The sequence below is a fragment of the Delphinapterus leucas genome, chromosome 9 (genome assembly GCF_059928025.1).
Source record: "Delphinapterus leucas isolate spDelLeu-1000000601 "Yukka" chromosome 9, BTC_Dleu_Yukka2, whole genome shotgun sequence".
In the NCBI taxonomy this organism is placed as follows: Eukaryota; Metazoa; Chordata; class Mammalia; order Artiodactyla; family Monodontidae; genus Delphinapterus; species Delphinapterus leucas.
This window is the reverse complement of record NC_143137.1, coordinates 76,497,488-76,518,704: the sequence shown is the minus strand read 5'-3', so window position 1 is coordinate 76,518,704 and position 21,217 is coordinate 76,497,488. Positions and strand designations below refer to the sequence as shown.

At 38.6% G+C, this 21,217-nt stretch overlaps 1 protein-coding gene across 1 annotated transcript in view; it reads left to right on the top strand.

Annotated features, from left to right (window-relative positions):
- GRM3 (glutamate metabotropic receptor 3) overlaps nucleotides 1-21,217 on the top strand; it is a 106,125-nt gene that overhangs the window by 59,748 nt on the left and 25,160 nt on the right. Inside the window, exon 3 of the mRNA XM_030759742.2 lies at nucleotides 19,827-20,893. Within this exon, the coding sequence (XP_030615602.1) occupies nucleotides 19,827-20,893 (1,067 nt within the window). The remainder of the gene's footprint in view (nucleotides 1-19,826; nucleotides 20,894-21,217) is intronic.

Genomic DNA, 21,217 nt, shown 5'->3' with positions numbered 1-21,217 from the left:
GAACATTCGTTTTTACCCCAAAAGGAACAAAATAAAATTCCATCAATGTTGCTGGATGCAACAGGAAAGCCATTTGGCCTTCATGCCATGGAGTGATGGGTTACTGGTGGTTGTGATGCCTTAAAGACCTTGTAAGAGGAGTGTGAACCAGGAAAAAGGGGAGAGACCACTATAGAAAATCAACTAGGAGGCGATTATAATAGTCCATAGTAACAATAATGGTTTTCTATCATGTAGCGCTCCCTGTGTGCGCCAGATATCACACGAGGTGCTGTTCATCTTGTACATATTGTAATGAGAGCCAGAATTAAGGTGAAAACAGCGGTCACTATCCAGTTTCAGGGAAAAAATAGATCAACCAGTATTCATCACCTCCCTTCCCATTGTCTCAGCTTCCTCTATAATGTTTCCCTGTCTTTTTCCCCCTAGCACAGGTGCCTGTGCCCTGTAACTGCATTTGAAAGAAAACAAACATTTAACATTTGAATGCCGCCATTAAACCATTTTTCCAATAATTGAGATTCATTCCCCTCTCTTTATTGCTCTCTGTCCTTTCTTTAAGATATGTCATAAGCTAAAAACTAACAGGGAAAATGTATCATTAACTGTGCCAAATCCTACTTTCTCCTTTTCTTCTCCTGGGTTCTAACACATAAGGATCAACAGCTAAGAGGAAACAAACTTCCACTTTTGTTAATAAGTGAGCAAGTGCTTGATCTCCTTCCCACACCCCTCTCCCTACAAGACTGCTCTGATATTATAGCTAGAATACTAGGCAGAGGCCAGAAGCGGAAAAAAGGCTTTGGTTTCCCACAACCCCTCTCTAAATAGCCAGATCTTTAGAGCAGATTCCAAGCCTACTTATTCAAACATCCATTTGCATGAGGAGTAACTATCAGGACTTCCTCCGCCCTCCCCCACCCCACCCCTCCCTGCCCCATACAGGGGGAACAGAGAGTTTGGAGGAGGGTCAGAGCTGCTAGGAAAGGCCACCGTGTCTGCATAGCCTGGAGACCAGAAGTGCAAACATGGGCATGAAGATGGCCCAGGCCGGCCATGAGAGGTTGGTCCCTCCATCATTTGGCCATGGGAGGGAGAAGAGTACCTTCTTGTCTCTCTTCATCGCTGCGATTCTGCCAATTAGGGAAAAACAATCCATGAATGTCGGACTTTGCCAATCACATCCGCAGATTCTCTCTTGTGGAGGAGAAAGATAAGATGGAATAGGTTGTAAACTAAGGAGCAGAAATTCCCCTTTCTTAGGGCTGAGGGTAAAACATGATCTGGGAACAAAAGCATTCCTTTTTCCCCAAAGGATATTATTTTAGGAAAGACGGACAAACCTTCTGCACAAAATTCTTTATCCACTGAGATATCAGATTCCATCATCAATAATGTGTCCATGATGGCCTTTCACATTGTCCTCTGACTATGATCTCTTTCAATATGAATAGCCCTGAAAGGGGTAACCTAAACAGAATCTAGTACAATACTTTGATGGGAATTGGTTTTGCCTAGGGCTACATGGGAAGCTGGGGTACTGGGAAAAAGTAGGCATGCTCAGAAAAAAAAGAGGAAGAAAAAAAGGAAATGGAAGAGCCCCAAGGACACTTGTGTCTCCTTCATAATTACACACCTGCTTGGATACTGATATGCAAATACTATCATGTTCTCCATCGATTTCAAGGATGACTTTGGGTAAAGTCCTGGATGTTAACAATGCTCCATCCCCTGGTTTTTCAGTAGAGATACCATCTGGGAAACGTGGGAATTTATGCAAGAAAATTATATATATATATATATATATATGATTTTGTAATAGATAAAATTAACTTGGTGATAGAATCCTAACATATCACTTAAGCATAACAATTATACATTATATATAAGTATATATTAATATGTTATATAATAAATGCTATTGATACTATGTGTCTATATTGTCTAATTATATCATTGATAATTACATATCAATATATTATATAATTATAATATAAGGGATATGTTAGAGTTCTATTAGCAAGTTACTTTAATCTACTCTATTACTTTTAACACAATTGGAGGAAGAGTGGAAGACATCTGAATTAAAATGATTTCTGAGGTTGATTAATTTCTAGGAATATTTTCTAAAAAGGAACAAAATAACCAGATTTATGATACCCTTTGCAGCCTTATTTTTAGAATAATTCAAAATAGAAATTATGGCACAAATTGGGGTGAAAACGTAAAGCAATTACTTTCAATTTTGTCACCTTAATTATTTCCAGCTGAACAGAAACCCTTTCAGGGAGATGTGGGTTTGAAATTTTTAACAGTGTGTGAAAGTGCTTGATGCCCTGACAAGGTCACTTAAAATATGGGAGTTCAATGACGCAGCCCTCTCAGTGAAGACGAAGACCCGGCTACCCTACGGTGGCTGAGGAAAAACATGACAACGTAACAATAGACCCGCATGCTGGGAGGAGAAGTAATTGATTTTCCCTTTATTCTCTTTGCAGGATACCACACAAAGAGTCAAATGCATGTCCAGACATGCATAAGGCAAGAGACTAGAAATTAATTTGCTGCCCCCATAGAACTTGCAGTTCCTGCATGCTAAGCTGTGTGCTTGCTTATCTTTGGAAGTTCATCCTCGAAGGCTGAATAAAATTTCTGCTGTTCAGCTTTTTATAGGAAGTAGTATACTGTTTGCTTAAAAATGGAAAGCTCGTTTTATCAAGTATTCTTGCGACCGTGATCATGTTCTTCAGAATATTAGCTCTGCAACTATTTTTCAAATGAGTTTTTTTTTATAGTTTGCACTGCTGACTTACTATCACCTCTCTGGAAGGGATTTTCTCAGCCGTTTACACCTTCCGTCCATATCACGTTTCACTCTCCTGCAGGATCTAGAACTAGAGTCCAGCAGGCGAAGTGATTTAAGGGCAGGACAACGGGAAATGGGTGCCTTCTGTTTTTACAAAGTCATGGTCCTATACTTGCATCCAACTTTGTTTTCGGGGAAGCATATTTTTAATCTATGTTCTACTACGTGACGTAGTCACCTTTAAAAACATGAGGACAGATTAAATTTGTCCTCAGAATTCAGAATTTCTTTTCACAAAACTGAAAACCTTTGGTAAGTGTTGCAAAGTCACAGTGTTCTTGGGTGCTTAGGTTTGTGCCAGAGACATGACATTAAAGGGGGAGAAAATTCCCGCAGGGACCCCCCTTCCCGCTTTCCCCACCAACAGCTCTCCTTGCTGTGAGTCTGCTCTAAAAGGGTCTACGACACCTACCCCTGCGACACACAAGAGAGTGCTGCTTTCCTACAAGGTGATTGACGGCAAGGAGACACCCAGCCAGGGTGACTGGTTTTTCAAAAGGGATAAAAGGAATATCACGGAGATCTGTATGAAATGGGGTCTGTGGTAGAGGTGAGAGGAAGGTGAGGATGGGGGTCAATAAAGCTGTTGATGAACATGAAAAGGAGAGGACTTCAAAGAAGGCTGAAAGGACTTTGTAAGCTGGTAATGGCTGTAGGAAGAAAAAAAAGAAAGACTAGACAGTCATAACCTCAACATTAAAATACCAATAAAGAATTTCTCTGGCATGGGTGTTTTCAATTTTTAAAGAGGTTTGAGATTATGAAAATATTTCTAAAACTCCAAACAGGTATTACCCTAGACCAGGGTTTCTCAATCTTGGCAGTGTTGACGTCTGGGGCCGGATAACGGTTTGTTGTGAGGGTGTGTTCTGTGCCTGGGGACTGGTTAGCAGCGCCCCAGGCCTCTACCCACTAGATGCCAGCAGTAGCCCCCGCCCTGAGCCGTAACAACCAAAATGTCTCCAGACATTGCCAAATATTTTTTAGGCGTGCAAAATCACCCCTGGCTGAGAACCACAGGTTTTTAACCTTGGCTGCATAATGATACAGTAAACTATCAAAACACAAGTGCAAGCCCATTTCCTAAGATTGATGTTGAATCGGGCTCTGGTATGGCTCAGTCACTGGCATGTGTCTGAAGTTCCCAAAATGATGCTATTCAATCTAATAAGTCTAATCATGAGTTTAGGAAACAATCAGTGAATGCCTACTACGTGCCCAGCATTGCCTTAGATCATGAGAGTACAAAGATGAATGAGACATTGTTGTCCTTAAGCCTCGAGAGGCTTAGAATCTAGTGAAGAGATGGACACACAGTAGATACTTTCCCAAGAGGTACTCAATTTCCTTAAAGTTAAATGTTCAGGACACTCTGTCAGCACAGAGGAGGAACTGGTAGCCTAATGGCACAATGTTTGAGATATCACTACATTTCCACCAGAACTGCTAAAGTTTAAAAGCAGCACCATTCAGGGAGTAAAGCAACTGGAGCTCACATACATAGCGGTTTCACTCCTGCATACATGTACAAATATTTGTACACTTGTACACCTACACACACACACACACACACCAGAAATGCACACATGGATTGGAACGGTCACAGCATGTAGGAGATGCTCTCTGTGCCTCTCCCAAATCCCCTTAGCACTCTGTTCTCATACATGTCAAGGGCTTCCTAATATGTGACCCTCTGCCAGGGAGCTTTCTCTGGCCACAGGGCCGTGCTGTGCCTTACCTAGAGCAGCTGAAAGGCCTGAAGTTACAAACCCTGGAGCAGCCATCAACCAATGACAAATAAGAGCTGTTCCATCCAAGCTAGTGAGTAGCTGTGGTATTCTGTCCCAACCCCCATTCTATGCTCTCTCCCAAAGGACCCCAGGGAGAATGAGGCCCACGGGCGCTCATCCACATACTCTGTATTGGATTCATTCCTGTCTATATCTTATTTCTCCATTTCCCTATAAACTCCTAAATCAACTATTTGAACCCAAGTCTAGTCTTAAGGTTTACTTCTGGGATAACCCAGCTAAAGATGCAGCATTATTCATATAAGCTAAAGACGTAAAAAAGAAAACACGCGTCCATCAACAGAAGCATGGCTAAATAAATTGTGGCACATCTATATACTAAAATGCTATACAGCGATAAAAGTAAACCGAATATACCTCAACACTACTTGAATGAATCTCACCCAACTTAATTTAGAGCAAAAGATATTAGAAATAACATAATCCATACTTTACGATTACTACATTAATCTAAAGTTTAATATCAGGTAACACTTGTTCATGGTCCTAAAAGGTATGATGGTGGTTATCTTTGGGAAGAAGGAAGGGTAGAACAGGAACAAGGGGACTGGTAATGTTCCCTTTCCTAACATCCATAATGTTACATAGGAGTTTTCACTTTGTGATAATTCTCTTATTTCTACCCTTTTTCTGTATATGTATTTCCATTAAAAGTTTTTAAAAACCTCATCATAGGGCAACGTGAGAAAAGCAGTAGATTACGTAATGGAGATCAGGACTTGGGAAAGAAAGAGTAGAAAAAGATGTGATAGTTACATTAGCTCACACTCAAGAGGGTCCCTAACCAAAGATTCAGGGGCCACCGTGAACCTTCCAGCTAAAATGAAAAAAATAAGCAAAGACAGGCCCTAAGCCTGCTCCCTGAACTGGGGCTGAGGGAGATGGGAACCTCACTAATTTCCACTCACTGCTATTTTCTCTGTGCCTTGCCTCCACACTCTTCATTCTTAGTCTAAGAGTAGATTGTTCCTTTCTGAGCTGCCTTGAGTGCTGAACATTTCAGCCATAATATGTAGATTCTAGGTAGGGAAACCAGTAAAAAAACATAATGAAGCATCAAAAGTATTATCTGTGCTAACTTTTCAGGAGAACTGAAGAGAGGTCTTTACCAAAGTCTTAACACCCTAAAACACGCTTGTCCTTTCGATAGCTTTTCTAGAACACTCACTCTCGCTAGCACCTTAGGTACTTATCGAGCATTTTTCATGTGTGAGACAGCACCTCAACATCTAGATGGTGCTCTGCCCCAGAAGCTACTCTCAGTTGATAAATAACCATGGAAACGCTTCAGCAATTGTGTTCCTAATCGGTAGGTAAATTAATTACAGATAGCTGAGGGTTCATTTTTATTCTTTCCTGTCTTCCTGCCGCATGATGTTTGTAAAAGATTCTGTTGGCTCTAGCCAAAGGATTTTGATTTCTTCACCCCTTGACCCCTAACAAGGTCTTTCAAAGGAAAAGCCATTTTCTGTCTTCTCATCTATGTATTTATTCCAATCCATCAAAATAGTTGACGGAAATTTCACTGATGGCCTGGTTGTAAAATTGGAGCCATATTGCTGCTGGTAGCTTTTGCAATCTTCATTAGTATTTATGGATGTGAACCCAAGCAGCGGCAGTTATATTCCCATTACTGAGAGCCTATTAAGAGCCACATTATTGTCCTACCTTAATTGGACTTCTGTCTGAGAGGAAAAAATAACTGATTTAATTTTCTCCTGCTATTGACCTATGATATTTGTAAGGCATAGACTTGCCTTGTCTCTATGAAATGAGCCCTAGGAGGGCTGGTCACCTTGGTACAAAACTTCTCGAATAAATCCATTTGAAACTGGGGTCAGAACTAATTGGTTGATGAGCTAAACTGAGAAGTCATTCTCATGACTCAAGGCCAGATCAGGTTCTTTCTGTAAAATGAGGACCTGATTTTGAGGCACTAGGGGCAGTGAAGCAGATTTTGGAGAAGGTTCTAAGTCTTTGTGAAAAAAAACAAAAAACCCTCCGCCATCTTTCCAGTTCTTCCCCCCACCCCTTTAGTTTGGGTTTTTTCGTGCTGTTACAACAACAACGAAGGTGAAGTGATTTACTTTTCCATGTTGAGTGATGCTCACTCCCTTGGGGAGATTCAACTGGAGAAATAGGAAACTCCAGAGCTTCCTGTACAGCTCAGCTCCAGAGAACCATGCTTCCAGTTCACTGGACTTGAACTATTTCCCAGATGAGCCATCTGACTCAGAGGCAATGCTAAGCGCATCAGGAAGGCGACAGGATCAATACTTTCACGCTGCTCTGTCACTTCAAGTCACCCCAGCAGCACCTGAGAAAGCGCTTGGTTTTCCTACCTGCCTCTTGGGCCGGTCGTGTTTGGTTCAGCATTCCGGTACAGGATGACTATTCTCCGTTGTGAAATATTTGACCGACGTGGTTTACCTTTTTCTTCTAGGTTCTCCTTTCGTTCTTTTTCCTTCTAAGTATAGACATAGCAGCTCTTTATTCCAAACTACAGATCAGGACCCTTCTGCTGACAATGGATTTTTGTTCAAAATTTGTAATGTGTTCATTTGAAATACTTTAATATGCTTTCTTGATTTAAACGATTTAGACGCTAGACCACATTTTGTTAGATATTTAATGAGACAAATTTAGTAAGGGGAAAATTTATATTAAAAAACAAAACTCCACCAAAGGACTATTTGCTTGTTCACCACCCACTTGTCAAGCACTTGTGATAATATTTGCAGCAGTATCATTTTCCTAATTTATTTACTTTGCAAGCTGACCTAGCTCAATTATTCTTTGCACTTTTTTCAACTTTATAATTTATTTTTATCAAAAGTACATAATTTTTTACGTGACTTTGACAAGCTTATAAGAAAGAGCAATAGTCTCTTGTCACCCTTTCCCAGGCCAAGTTCATTCAATTATTTACTTTGACTCTTTCGATAATATCCTCCATTTTCTCTTTCTGTCTTTCTCAAAGGTCTGTTGATTGACTGTTGAAATTCCACAGAATGTTCTCAATTTTTTGTTTTATTTTCTACTTTCCTTCTCAGCATTTTTGCCAAAATTTAAGAGTTTTCTCAAATTTAACTTTCAATTCTTATACTGAATTTCTATTTCTGCTTTCATTTCCAAAAGTTCATTCTTGTTCTCTGAATGTTCCTTTGTAAGGATAGACTGTACCTATCATACACGCAGCATCTTTTCTTATCTCTCTGAGCTCATTATTGTTTTAAAGCTTTCGTCTTTTGCTCCCTTCACTGCCTCTATTCTATCCAAGTTTCCTTTTCTGATGGTTTCAGTCTTTCTCTTTCAGGTTAGAAGTTTACTCAAATATTGGTGATCCTTGACTGTAAATGTATGTTTTCCTTTTTTATTATTATATTTTGAATAGGTAATAAAATCATATGCTTCAAAACACAAAAAATATATAAAAGAATTTGGTAAAAATTTCCCTCCCATCTTTGCCATGCATCTGCTCGCTTCGCATCTCTTGCCATTGATAGCTGCTATCCCTGGGCATCCTTCCAGAGTTCCTTTATGCATAGAAGAGAAAAAAGAATAGATTCTTCTGTTTTCTCCATTTACATAAAAGATAGCATATTAAATGTTAAATTAACTGTGTTATACTTTGTTTTACAGATAATCATGTGACTTTTAGATTTTTTTATAGCTTCAAAATATGTGCAACATAGAACACGTCCTCATTTCTCTTCAGAGCTGTATAGTATTCCTTGTCTTCAGGTAAACTGGGTCTATTTATGGATATCTCATATAACTCCACTGGTTCTTTTCCATGCATTCATGATTCAGGACAACACTGTTTTAATGAGCGAGGCATTATAATATGTATTAATATCTGGTAGTGCTAATGCTCCCTCACTGCTCTTCTTTTTCCTGGCTATTCTTAATGAATTATTTTTCCATATGAACTTTGAGGTCAACTTTTTTTTTTTTATAAAAAGTTGGACTTTTTATTGAAATTTATTATTTATATATTATTACTATCATCATTATTATTATTAAAATCAACTAAGAGAGCATCAAATACTATCCAAGAACGTGGTATGTCTTTTCACTGATTCCAGAATTAGTGTTCACAAAGGTCTTTCACTTACTTTGTTAAATTTATCCTGAGGTTTTTTTTTAATTGTTTTTGATGCCGTTTAAGTGGAATATTTTCTTTCTGATTATAATTTGTATATATAAACTAGTTTTTCCAATATATCTTAGCAAATCTCTTAGGAATTCATTGTATCAACAGAAGCAGTTGATCATTACTACATTCCCAGTCCCCACATGGGAGAGTCAGGAGAAGTAAATCTTGCAGCATTAGTCCCCTAGAATGACAAGATTAATTAATATATTTTATTTGTGTTTGGAATAGTATATCCTCAAATTTTAATTTTTATATACTTTTATTATGAAATACTAAACCATACAAATAATATACTTAACTCAGTGCAATTTATGAAGCACAACAATAAAATACTCATCCATGAAAAACACCCCATCCAAACAAGAAACAGAATATAATAAATTGGCATCCACCTTTGTGCTCTTCCCTATCCCATCCTTTGCATACCACCACTCCATCCCATAGGCACTATCCTGAATTTTGTCATTATCATTCATTTACTTTATTCATTACCATTCATTTATCACTTCTGTATGTATTCCCAAATGATACGTTTAGATGTGTTTATCTTACAACTTAGTGTTCTTTATCTTAGAACTTTATGAAAGTGGAGTTACATTGTCTTTTCACACATTATAGCTTTTAAAATACATTTACCTGTTGTCACTTTAATTTCACAACAATATAATATTGTTAATAATCCACAAAATAATTTGTGATTGCTGCTGGAAACTGGTGTTGATTCCAGTTGTTTTATTTTTCTCACTTATATACCGTACTACCAACATTCATTTACAGGTTCCTGGTACATATGTGCAAGAATCGTATAATGCGACAAAACGTTCACAATTCGTTAATTCTAGGTGATTGCAATCAAGGTGATTGCAATTCTAGGTGATGCAATCATGTCCATTATACTTTTCTTTCATCATTACTGTAGCTTTGAAATTTTTCAAAATAAAAAGGTCAGAAAGTAGTTGACCTAGCAATCCCATTCCTGGGTATATATCCAACGAAACCTAAAACACTAATTTGAACCCCAATGTTCATAGCAGCATTATTTACAATAGCCAAGACATAAACAACCTAAGTGTCCATCAACAGAGGAATGGATAAAGAAGCTGTGGTATATATATACAATGGAATACAACTCAGACATAAAAAAAATGAAATTTTGCCATTTGCAGCAACATGGATGCACTTGGAGGGCATTACACGAAATGAAATGTCAGACAGAGAAAGACAAATACTATATGTTATCGCTTATACGTGAAATATTAAAAAAAATACAGCAAACTAGTGAATATAATATAAAAGAAGCAGACTCACAGAAAGAAAACAGTAGTGGTTACCAGCGAGGGGAGGGGCAAAATAGGGGAGGGGTGTGGGAGGTACATACTATTAGGTATAAGACAGACTTAAGGATGTGTTGTACAACACAGGGAATATAGCCAATATTTGTAATAACTGTAACTGTAAAGTAACATGTAAAAATTGTATAAAAACAAAAAATTAAAAACTAAAAATAAAAAATAAAATAAAATTGCCACTAACAACAACAAAAAAAAAGGTAGGAAGGAAAAAAAACTGATGGAAGTCTACCTATATTCTGCACCCACTGATTTAAAATAGCCTACAAAGCAACAGCCAGCTCTACCCAGTCCCTCCCCTGAGGAAACTTGCACAAGCCTCTTAGATAGCCTCATCTACCAGAGGGAAGACAGCAGAAGCAAGAACTACAATCTTGCAGCCTGTGGAACAAAACCACATTCACAGAAATATAGACAAGATGAGAAGGCAGAGGGCTATGTACCAGATGAAGGAACAAGATAAAACCCCAGAAAAACAACTAAATGAAGTGGAGATAGGCAACCTTCCAGAAAAAGAATTCAAAATAATGACAGTGAAGGTGATCCAGGAACTCGGAAAAAGGATGGAGGCAAAGATTGAGAAGGTGCAAGAAATGATTAACAAAGACCTAAAAGAATTAAAGAACAAACAAACAGATGAACAATACAATAACTGAAATGAAAACTACACTAGGAGGAATCAATAGCAGAATAACTGAGGCAGAAGAATGGACAAGTGACCTGGAAAACAGAATGGTGGAATTCACTGCCATGGAACAGAATAAAGAAAAAAGAATGAAAACAAATGAAGACACCTTAAGAGATCTCTGCTACAACATTAAACGCAACAACATTCACATTATGGGGGTCCCAGAAGGAGAAGAGAGAGAGAAAGGACCCGAGAAAATATCTGAAGGGATTATAGTCGAAAACTTCCCTAACATGGGAAAGGAAATAGCCACCCAAGTGCAGGAAGTGCAGAGAATCCCATACAAGATAAACCCAAGGAGAAACACGCTGAGACACATAGTAATCAAATGGGCAGAAATTAAAGACAAAGAAAAATTATTGAAAGCAGCAAAGGAAAACTGACAAATAACATACGAGGGAACTCCCATAAGGGTAATGGCTGATTTCTCAGCAGAAACTCTACAAGCCAGAAGGGAGTGACATGGCATATTTAAAGTGATGAAAAGGAAGAACCTACAACTAAGTTTACTCTACCCAGCAAGGATCTCATTCAGATTCAATGGAGAAATCAAAAGCTTTACAGAGAAGCAAAAGCTAAGAGAATGCAGCACCACCAAACCAGCTCTACAACAAATGCTAAAGGAACTTCTCTAAGTGGGAAACACAAGAGAAGAAAAGGACCTACAAAAACAAACCCAAAACAATTAAGAAAATGGTAATAGAAACATACGTATTGATAATTACTTTAATGTGAATGGATTAAATGCGCCAACAAAAAGACACAGGTTCGCTGAACGGATACAAAAACAAGACCTATATATATGCTGTCTACCAGAGACCCACTTCAGACCTAGGGACACATACAGACTAAAACTGAGGGGATGAAAAAAGATATTCCATGCAAATGGAAATCAAAAGAAAGCTGGAGTAGCAATACTCATATTAGATCAAATGCACTTTAAAATAAAGAAGAGACATGCTACAAGAGACAAGGAAGGACACTACATAATGATCAATCTGAGAATAAGATATAACAATTATAAATATATATGCACCCAACAAAGGAGCACCACAATACATAAAGCAACTGCTAACAGCTATAAAAGAGGAAATTGACAGTAGCACAATAATAGTGGGGGACTTTAACACCTCACTTACACCAACGGACAGATCATCCAAACAGAAAATTAATAAGGAAACACAAGCTATAAATGACACAATAAACCAGATAGATTTAATTGATATTTATAGAACATTCCATCCAAAAACTGCAGATCACACTTTCTTCTCCAGTGCGCACGGAACATTCTCCAGGATAGATCACACCTTGGTTCACAAATCCAGCCTCAGTAAATTTAAGAAAATTGAAATCATTTCAAGCATCTTTTCTGACCACAACGCTACGAGATTAGAAATCAATTACAGGGAAAAAACCGTAAAAAACACAAACACATGGAGGCTAAACAATACATTACTAAATAACAAAGAGATCACTGAAGAAATCAAAGAGGAAATCAAAAAATACCTAGAGACAAATGACAATGAAAACACGATGATCCAAAACCTATGGGAGGCAGCAAAAGCAGTTCTAAGAGGGAAGTTTATAGCAATACAAGCCTACCTCAAGAAACAAGAAAAATGTCAAATTAACCATCTAACCTTACACCTAAAGGAACTAGAGAAAGAAGAACAAAAAAAACCCAAAGTTAGCAGAAGGAAAGAAATCATAAAGATCAGAGCAGAAATAAATGAAATAGAAACAAAGAAAATAATAGCAAAGATCAATAAAACTAAAAGCAGGTTCTTTGAGAAGATAAACAAAATTGATAAACCATTAGCCAGACTCATCAAGAAAAAGAGGAAGAGGACTCAAATCAAGAAAATCAGAAATGGAAAAGGAGAAGTTACAACAGACACCGCAGAAATACAAAGCATCCTAAGAGACTACTACAAGCAACCCTATGCCAATAAAATGGACAACCTGGAAGAAATGGACAAATTCTTAAAAAGATATAACCTTCTTAAACTGAACCAGGAAGAAATAGAAAATATGAACAGACCAATCAGAAGTAATGAAATTGAAACTGTGATTAAAAATCTTCCAACAAACAAAAGTCCAGGACCAGATGGCTTCACAGGTGAACTCTATCAAACATTTAGAGAAGACCTAACACCCATCCTTTCCAAACTCTTCCAAAAAATTGCAGAGGAAGGAACACTCCCAAACTCATTCTATGAGGCAACCATCACCCTGATACCAAAACCAGACAAAGATACTACAATAAAAGAAAATTACAGACCCATATCACTGATGAATACAGATGCCAAAATCCTCAACAAAATACTAGCAAACAGGATCCAACAACACATTAAAAGAATCATACACCATGATCAAGTGGGATTTATCCCAGCAATGCAAGGATTCTTCAATATACGCAAATCAATCAATGTGATACACCATACTAATAAACTGAAGAAGAAAAAACATATGATCATCTCAATAGATGCAGAAAAAGCTTTTGACAAAATTCAACACCCACTTATGATAAAAACTCTCCAGAAAGTGGGCACAGAGGGAAACTACCTCAACATAATAAAGGCCATATATGACAAACCCACAGCAAACATCATTCTCAATAGTGAAAAACTGAAAGCATTTCCTCTAAGATCAGGAACAAGACAAGGATGTCCACTCTCGCTACTATTATTCAACATAGTTTTGGAAGTCCTAGCTACGGCAATCAGAGGAGAAAAAGAAATAAAAGGAATACAAGTTGGAAAAGAAGAAGTAAAAGTGTCACTGTTTGCAGATGACACGATACTATATAGAGAGAATCCTAAAAATGCCACCAGAAAACTACTAGAGCTAATCTATGAATTTGGTAAAGTTGCAGGATACAAAATTAATGCACAGAAATCTCTTGCATTCCTATACACTAATGATGAAATCTCTGAAAGAGAAATTAAGGCAACACTCCCATTTACGACTGCAACAAAAAGAATAAAATACCTAGGAATAAACCTACCTAGGGAGACAAAAGACCTGTATGCAGAAAACTATAAGACACTGATGAAAGAAATTAAAGATGATACAAACAGATGGAGAGATATACCATGTTCTTGGATGGAAGAATCAATATTGTGAAAATGTCTATACTACCCAAAGCAATCTACAGATTCAATGCAATCCCTATTAAATTACCAATGGCATTTTTTTACAGAACTAGAACAAAAAAATCTTAAAATTTGTATGGAGACACAAAAGATCCCGGAGAGCCAAAGCAATCTTGAGGAATAAAAACGGAGCTGGAGGAATCAGACTCCCTGACTTCAGACTATACTACAAAGCTACAGTAATCAAGACAATATGGTACCGGCACAAAAACAGAAATATAGACCAATGGAACAGGATAGAAAGCCCAGAGATAAACCCATGCACCTATGGTCAACTAATCTATGACAAAGGAGGCAAGGATATACAATGGAGAAAAGACAGTCTCTTCAATAAGTGGTGCTGGGAAAACTGGACAGCTACATATAAAAGAATGAAATTAGAACACTCCTTAACACCATACACAAAAATAAACTCAAAATAGATTAGAGACCTAAATGTAAAATCAGACACTATAAAACTCTTAGAGGAAAACATAGGAAGAACACTCTTTGACACAAATCACAGCAAGATCTTTTTTGATCCACCTCCTAGAGTAATGGAAATAAAAACAAAAATAAACAAATGGGACCTAATGAAAGTTAAAAGCTTTTGTACAGCAAAGGACACCATAAACAAGAGGAAAAGACAACCCTTAGAATGGGAGAAAATATTTGCAAATGAATCAACGGACAAAGGATTAATCTCCAAAATATATAAACAGCTCATGCTGCTCAATATTAAAAAAACAAACAACCCAATCCAAAAATGGGCAGAAGACCTAGATAGACATTTCTCCAAACAAGACCTACACATAGCCAAGAAGCACATGAAAAGCTGCTCAACATCACTAATTATTAGAGAAATGCAAATCAAAACTACAATGAGGTATCACCTCACACCAGTCAGAATGGGCATCATCAGAAAATCTACAAACAACAAATGCTGATGAGGGTGTGGAGAAAAGGGAACCCTCTTGCACTGTTGGTGGGAATGTAAATTGACACAGCCAGTATGGAGAACAGTATGGAGGTTCCTTAAAAAACTAAAAATAGAATTACCATATGATCTAGCAATCCCACTACTGCACATATACCCAGAGAAAACCATAATTCAAAAAGATACATGTACCCCAATGTTCACTGCAGCACTATTTACAATAGCCAGGTCATGGAAACAACGTAAATGCCCATCGACAGACGAATAGATAAAGAAGATGTGGTACATATATACAATGGAATATTAGCCATAAAAAGGAACGAAACTGGGTCATTTGTAGAGACGTGGATGCATCTAGAGACTGTCATACAGAGTGAAGTAAGTCAGAAAGAGAAAAATAAATATCGTATATTAACGCATACATGTGGAACATAGAAAAATGGTACAGATGACCCGGTCTTCAGGGTAGAAATTGAGACACAGATGTAGAGAACAAACGTATGGACACCAAGGGGTAAAATTGGTGGTGGGCGTGGGTGGTGGTGTGATGAATTGGGCGACTGGGATTGACATGTATACACTAATATGTATAAAATGGATAACTAGTAAGAACCTGCTGTATGAAAAATAAATAAAATTCAAAAAAATTAAAACATAAAATAGCCTAATGAAAAATAGTGGCTATAAATGACCCAATTTCATTCCTTTCTATGGCTGAGTAATATTCCATTGTATATATGTACCATATCTTCTTTATCCATTCATCTGTCGATGGGCATTAGGTTGCTTCCACGTCCTGGCTATTGTGAATAGTGCTGCAATGAACATTGGGGTACATGTGTCTTTTTGAAATATGGTTTTCTCAGGGTATTGGGTCATTTGTAGAGATGTGGATGGACCTAGAGTCTGTTATACAGAGTGAAATCAGAAAGAGAAAAACAAACGTATATTGACGCATATATGTGGAATCTAGAAAAATGGCACAGATGAACCTATTTGCAGGGCAGGAACAGAGACGCAGACGTAGAGAACGGAAGAGTGGACACAGGAGGGGAAGGGGAGAGTGGGATGAATTGGGAGATTAGGATTGACATATATACACTGCCATGTGTACAATAGATAGTTAACGGGAACCTGCTATATAGCACAGGGAGCTCAGCTCTGTGCTCTGTGATGACGTAGATGGGTGGGAAGGAGGTGGGGGGAGGGAGGTCCAAGAGGAGGGGATATACGTATACATATAGCTGATTCACTTCTTTGTACAGCAGAAACTAACAACATTGTAAAGCAATTGTACGCCAATTAAAAAAAAGTGCCTATATTTTGTAAAAGCAGAGCTAAAGTCCTCATTTAGGCTCTTTAAAAAACCTATCAATGCTCTGTATATTCAAACGATTAAGAAAAAAATGGGAATTGAAATATTATTACCAGATTTTCATGAGTAGGAATCAATATCAGAATTCTTATGTTACATCAAGCTAAGTTTGTTTATTCTATGCTTAGAAAAGAGGCATTAAAAATTTCAGGTATTCTGGCTTCCCTGGTGGCGCAGCGGTTGAGAGTCCGCCTGCCGATGCAGGGGACACGGGTTTGTGCCCCGGTCCGGGAAGATCCCGCATGTCACGGAGCGGCTGGGCCCGTGAGCCATGGCCACTGAGCCTGCGCGTCCGGAGCCTGTGCTCCGCAACGGGAGAGGCCACAACAGTGAGAGGCCCGTGTACCGCAAAAAAAAAAAAAAAAAATTTCAGGTATTCCTTTTACATGTTACAAATAAGTAAAATGTTGACTATTTTAAAACATTTTATATCAAGTGTTAAGACCCTAGGTGTGTTATTAATTTTGTTATTCTCAACTAGGCCACCAGTCTGTTCCAATATTCAGTTAATGATATCAGATGATTTCCATAAAAGATTTATAAAAGGAATGTTTTACATCTTTAGTGTTTATATTATTAGCTCACATGCCAACAATCTTATCAATAACCCTCTCCGGCTCAGATTACGCAAAACAACCAGTTTTGTCACCTTTCAAATATATTATTTTTAAGAAACTTTATATTCAAGAATAGCTGTGAAAATAGTGAAATATTTAAAGCTATAAAACATATTTATTTTACAAATCTTTTCCAGAATGACCTAATAACATCCATTGAACACTGGTGGAGATTGACTGTGTAGTTGAGAATAAAAAAAATTAATAACACATCTGAGGTTCTTATACTTGATGTAAACTATGTTAAAATATTCAACATTTTATTTATTGGTAACATGTGAAAGGAGTCTCTAAAATTTTTAATGAAATTTTTCTAAGCATGGACTAAATAAATTTAGTTTTCTGTGATCTAGGAATTGTGATATTGATTCCTACTCCTGAAAATATAGCAATAATGTTTCAACTCCTATGTTCATTTGTTCTAACATATTAAAACATAGTCTAAAGCTGTAGTAGTTGCAAAAAAGATCATACTGCTGTGGAAAGAGATCAAGAGAAACAACAAATAACAGAGAGAAATGAATTATCTCACAATTTAGTATCTGGCAAATGTTATAAACCAGTAGAAAATGATCAATTTATTTAGCATTTTTACATTTATTTATAATTTGTTATTTATATTATAATTTGTTGATTAGGAAACAGAGTCAGAAAGGTTAACTTGCCTAAGGACATACAACTATTAAAAGGCAGAGATGGCAGAGATGACAATCACACATAGTCCATCTAAATCCAAAATCATGCACTCATCTACGACTACAGCGTGTCTCGCTATGAACTTGAAGCCAATCCCCAACTGCAGTACAGACACACACAGACATAGGTGATGGGTTTGAAGAATGTGGCAGAAAGCTAGGTGAAGTTTAGGGAAGTCAAATGTGAGATAACAAGATCACTAAAGGAAAATAAATCATAATAAGTGAGGAATAAATGTGGCATATTGAATTACATTTGCTAACAGACTTGATATATATGGTACAACACATTACTGGAAACACCAAGCCTGACACTCTAGGGGCATCTATGCATCCTATGTAGGCAAGAGCTGTTAGGTGAAATGTGAGGTTTTCTTTTACCAAGGACCCAAGCAACTCATTGAGGGACCCTTTCCTCCATAAAATAACTAGACCCAAGAAGAGGAAGCTGTTTCCCGCTGGCTGGAACAACATGAGCCCCAGAGAAGGCAGGACGGAGCTCAGGGAGGAGGTAGTAAAGACAGCAAAGACCTGCAGAGTAAGAGACTGCAGTGTCCTGCAAATTCCCCTTTCTCATCCATAGCTGTAGTTGGGCACATCAGCTAAGCCACCTTTCCCAGCTGCTCTCGAAGTTGGGTGTGACCCTGTAACTAATTTCTAGTCAATAAATGTGAATAAAAGCACGTGCCGGGCTTCCCTGGTGGCACAGTGGTTGAGAGTCTGCCTGCCGATGCAGGGGACACGGGTTCGTGCCCCGGTCCGGAAAGATCCCACATGCCATGGAGCGGCTGGGCCCGTGAGCCATGGCCACTGAGCCTGCGCGTCCGGAGCCTGTGCTCCGCAACGGGAGAGGCCACAACAGTGAGAGGCCCGTGTACCGCGAAAAAAAAAAAAAAAAAAAGCACGTGCCACTTCCAGGTTTATACTTTGAGGAAGCAGGTGTACCTAATTCATACTCTTTTTCTCCTTCCACTGCATGGATACCGATGAGAAGGAGCCCCTAGGAATTGGTACAGCTTCAAGATGGAAGGAACGTGGGTTCCTGAATCACTGTGTGGAGGAGAGACCCACCCACCAAGACCTTAGCCTACTGCACAAGGGAGAAATAAACTTCCATTGTGTTTGAGCCCTTAAACAATTTGGGGTCTATTTACCAACATAGGCAAGCCTACCCTGACTAATAAAGATTGTCTGTGCATCAGAGACATCAGCCTCATTCTTCTACATTTAAGGAAAGAGTAAAGGTCGGCAGTGTGAAATAGTAGGCACAGAGCAGACCAGAGAAGGTGGCATAAAAATGGTGAACAGAATGGTAGCTGATGTTGGCAAGAGAGACATGATGAGCAGCAGCTGGAAGAGAGGAGAGAGGAACCAGAGATGCTTAGAGAGGCGCTCCTCTTAGGCACTGGCTGTAAGAAAGGGACAGGGTTGAGGGCTACCGATCCTGTACAGTTAGGAACAAACTTTAAAGCAATTACCTAGCTTCTACTGTAGGTGCCTTCAGAATATTCAGGTTGTATGTATGTGGATAGGAGTATGCTATACACAGACACATGCAAATGTGTTGTCAGAATGAATAGCCTCCAAAACATGAAAATACTACAGTTGAAGGATTACGGATGAGTGTTCTTTTTTTCTTTCCTTCTGAATTATCTAAACTGTTTAAAAGAAACATACCATCCATTTATAATGAAAATTTTTTTCTTGATTTGAAGGAGAAAAATTCCTCCTTTTAATTATATAGCTTCATGAAAATATTTAATTCCTATACATAAATATATAAATACGTAATAGAGATGAGATTCGAAGTTTTGTCCAATTCCTATTGTGGAATCTTTCAAGAAATGAATATTTATATACCACATAAAATATGACTACATGTTCACCGGTTTCCCTGTTAAATAATCAGCTCCTTTGAAGGCAGACACTGTATTGTACTCATGATTATCACTGGCACTTGGCACACAGGAGGCACTCAGGAATGTTAAGTGAATGAATTTATGAATGCTTGAAGACTCCAGTAGTTTTTAATATGTAAATTCAATGGTAATTGATAAATTATCTCAGCCTTGGAATCCCTGTTCCCTTGTTATTTCAGTTTTGCTAAGTGTATGATATAAAGTCATTGACCGATCACACTTAAGACACCTAAACAGTGTTCTGTTTTTTCTTTTCTTTTACTTTACATGTCACAGCTCCATTCAACCCAAATAAAGGTGCAGATAGCATTGTCAAGTTTGACACTTTTGGAGACGGAATGGGACGTTACAACGTGTTCAACTTCCAGTACATGGGCGGCAAGTATTCCTACTTGAAGGTTGGTCATTGGGCAGAAACCTTATCAGTAGATGTCGACTCTATCCACTGGTCCCGGAACTCAATCCCCACGTCCCAGTGCAGCGACCCCTGTGCACCCAATGAAATGAAGAATATGCAACCAGGGGATGTCTGCTGCTGGATCTGCATCCCCTGCGAGCCCTACGAATACCTGGCTGACGAGTTTACCTGTATGGATTGCGGCCTTGGGCAGTGGCCCACTGCAGACCTATCTGGCTGCTTTGACCTTCCTGAGGACTACATCAGGTGGCAAGATGCCTGGGCCATTGGTCCAGTCACCATTGCCTGCCTGGGTTTTATGTGTACATGCGTGGTTGTGACTGTCTTTATCAAGCACAACAACACACCGTTAGTCAAAGCATCAGGCCGGGAGCTCTGCTACATCTTGTTGTTTGGGGTTGGCCTGTCCTATTGCATGACATTCTTCTTCATTTCCAAGCCGTCACCAGTCATCTGTGCATTGCGCCGACTCGGGCTGGGGACCTCCTTCGCTGTCTGTTACTCAGCCCTGCTGACCAAGACAAACTGCATTGCCCGTGTCTTCGATGGGGTAAAGAATGGCGCTCAGAGGCCAAAATTCATCAGCCCAAGTTCTCAGGTTTTCATCTGCCTGGGTCTGATACTGGTGCAAATTGTGGTAGTGTCTGTGTGGCTCATCCTGGAGGTTCCAGGCACCAGGCGGTACACCCTTCCAGAGAAGCGGGAAACAGTCATCTTAAAATGCAATGTCAAAGATTCCAGCATGTTGATCTCACTTACCTACGATGTGGTCCTGGTCATCTTATGCACTGTGTATGCCTTCAAAACGCGGAAGTGCCCAGAAAATTTCAACGAAGCCAAGTTCATTGGTTTTACCATGTACACCACATGCATCATCTGGTTGGCCTTCCTCCCTATATTTTATGTGACTTCAAGTGACTACAGAGTAAGTCTCGGAATGGTTTCTCCTTTTCCTTCTTCTTGTATCCTGCCACTGTTTTGTTATGTCTAATTTAAAAGAGACTCCTTTTATTTCATCTCAGCAATTAGGTAGCTAAATTAGAAATGCCATGATGAACCACCATATTGTATATGGAAATTAATTCAATATGTTTTAAAACATTTAATTAGCGCTTGCTATGTGGAAAGCATTGTGCTAGGCACAGAGAGGAACATAAATGTAAATGGCATGGTCATTCAAGCAATTTATAATCTAGTGGGAGAAAAGTATAATACACACACACGCACGCACGCACACGCCCCTTAAAAC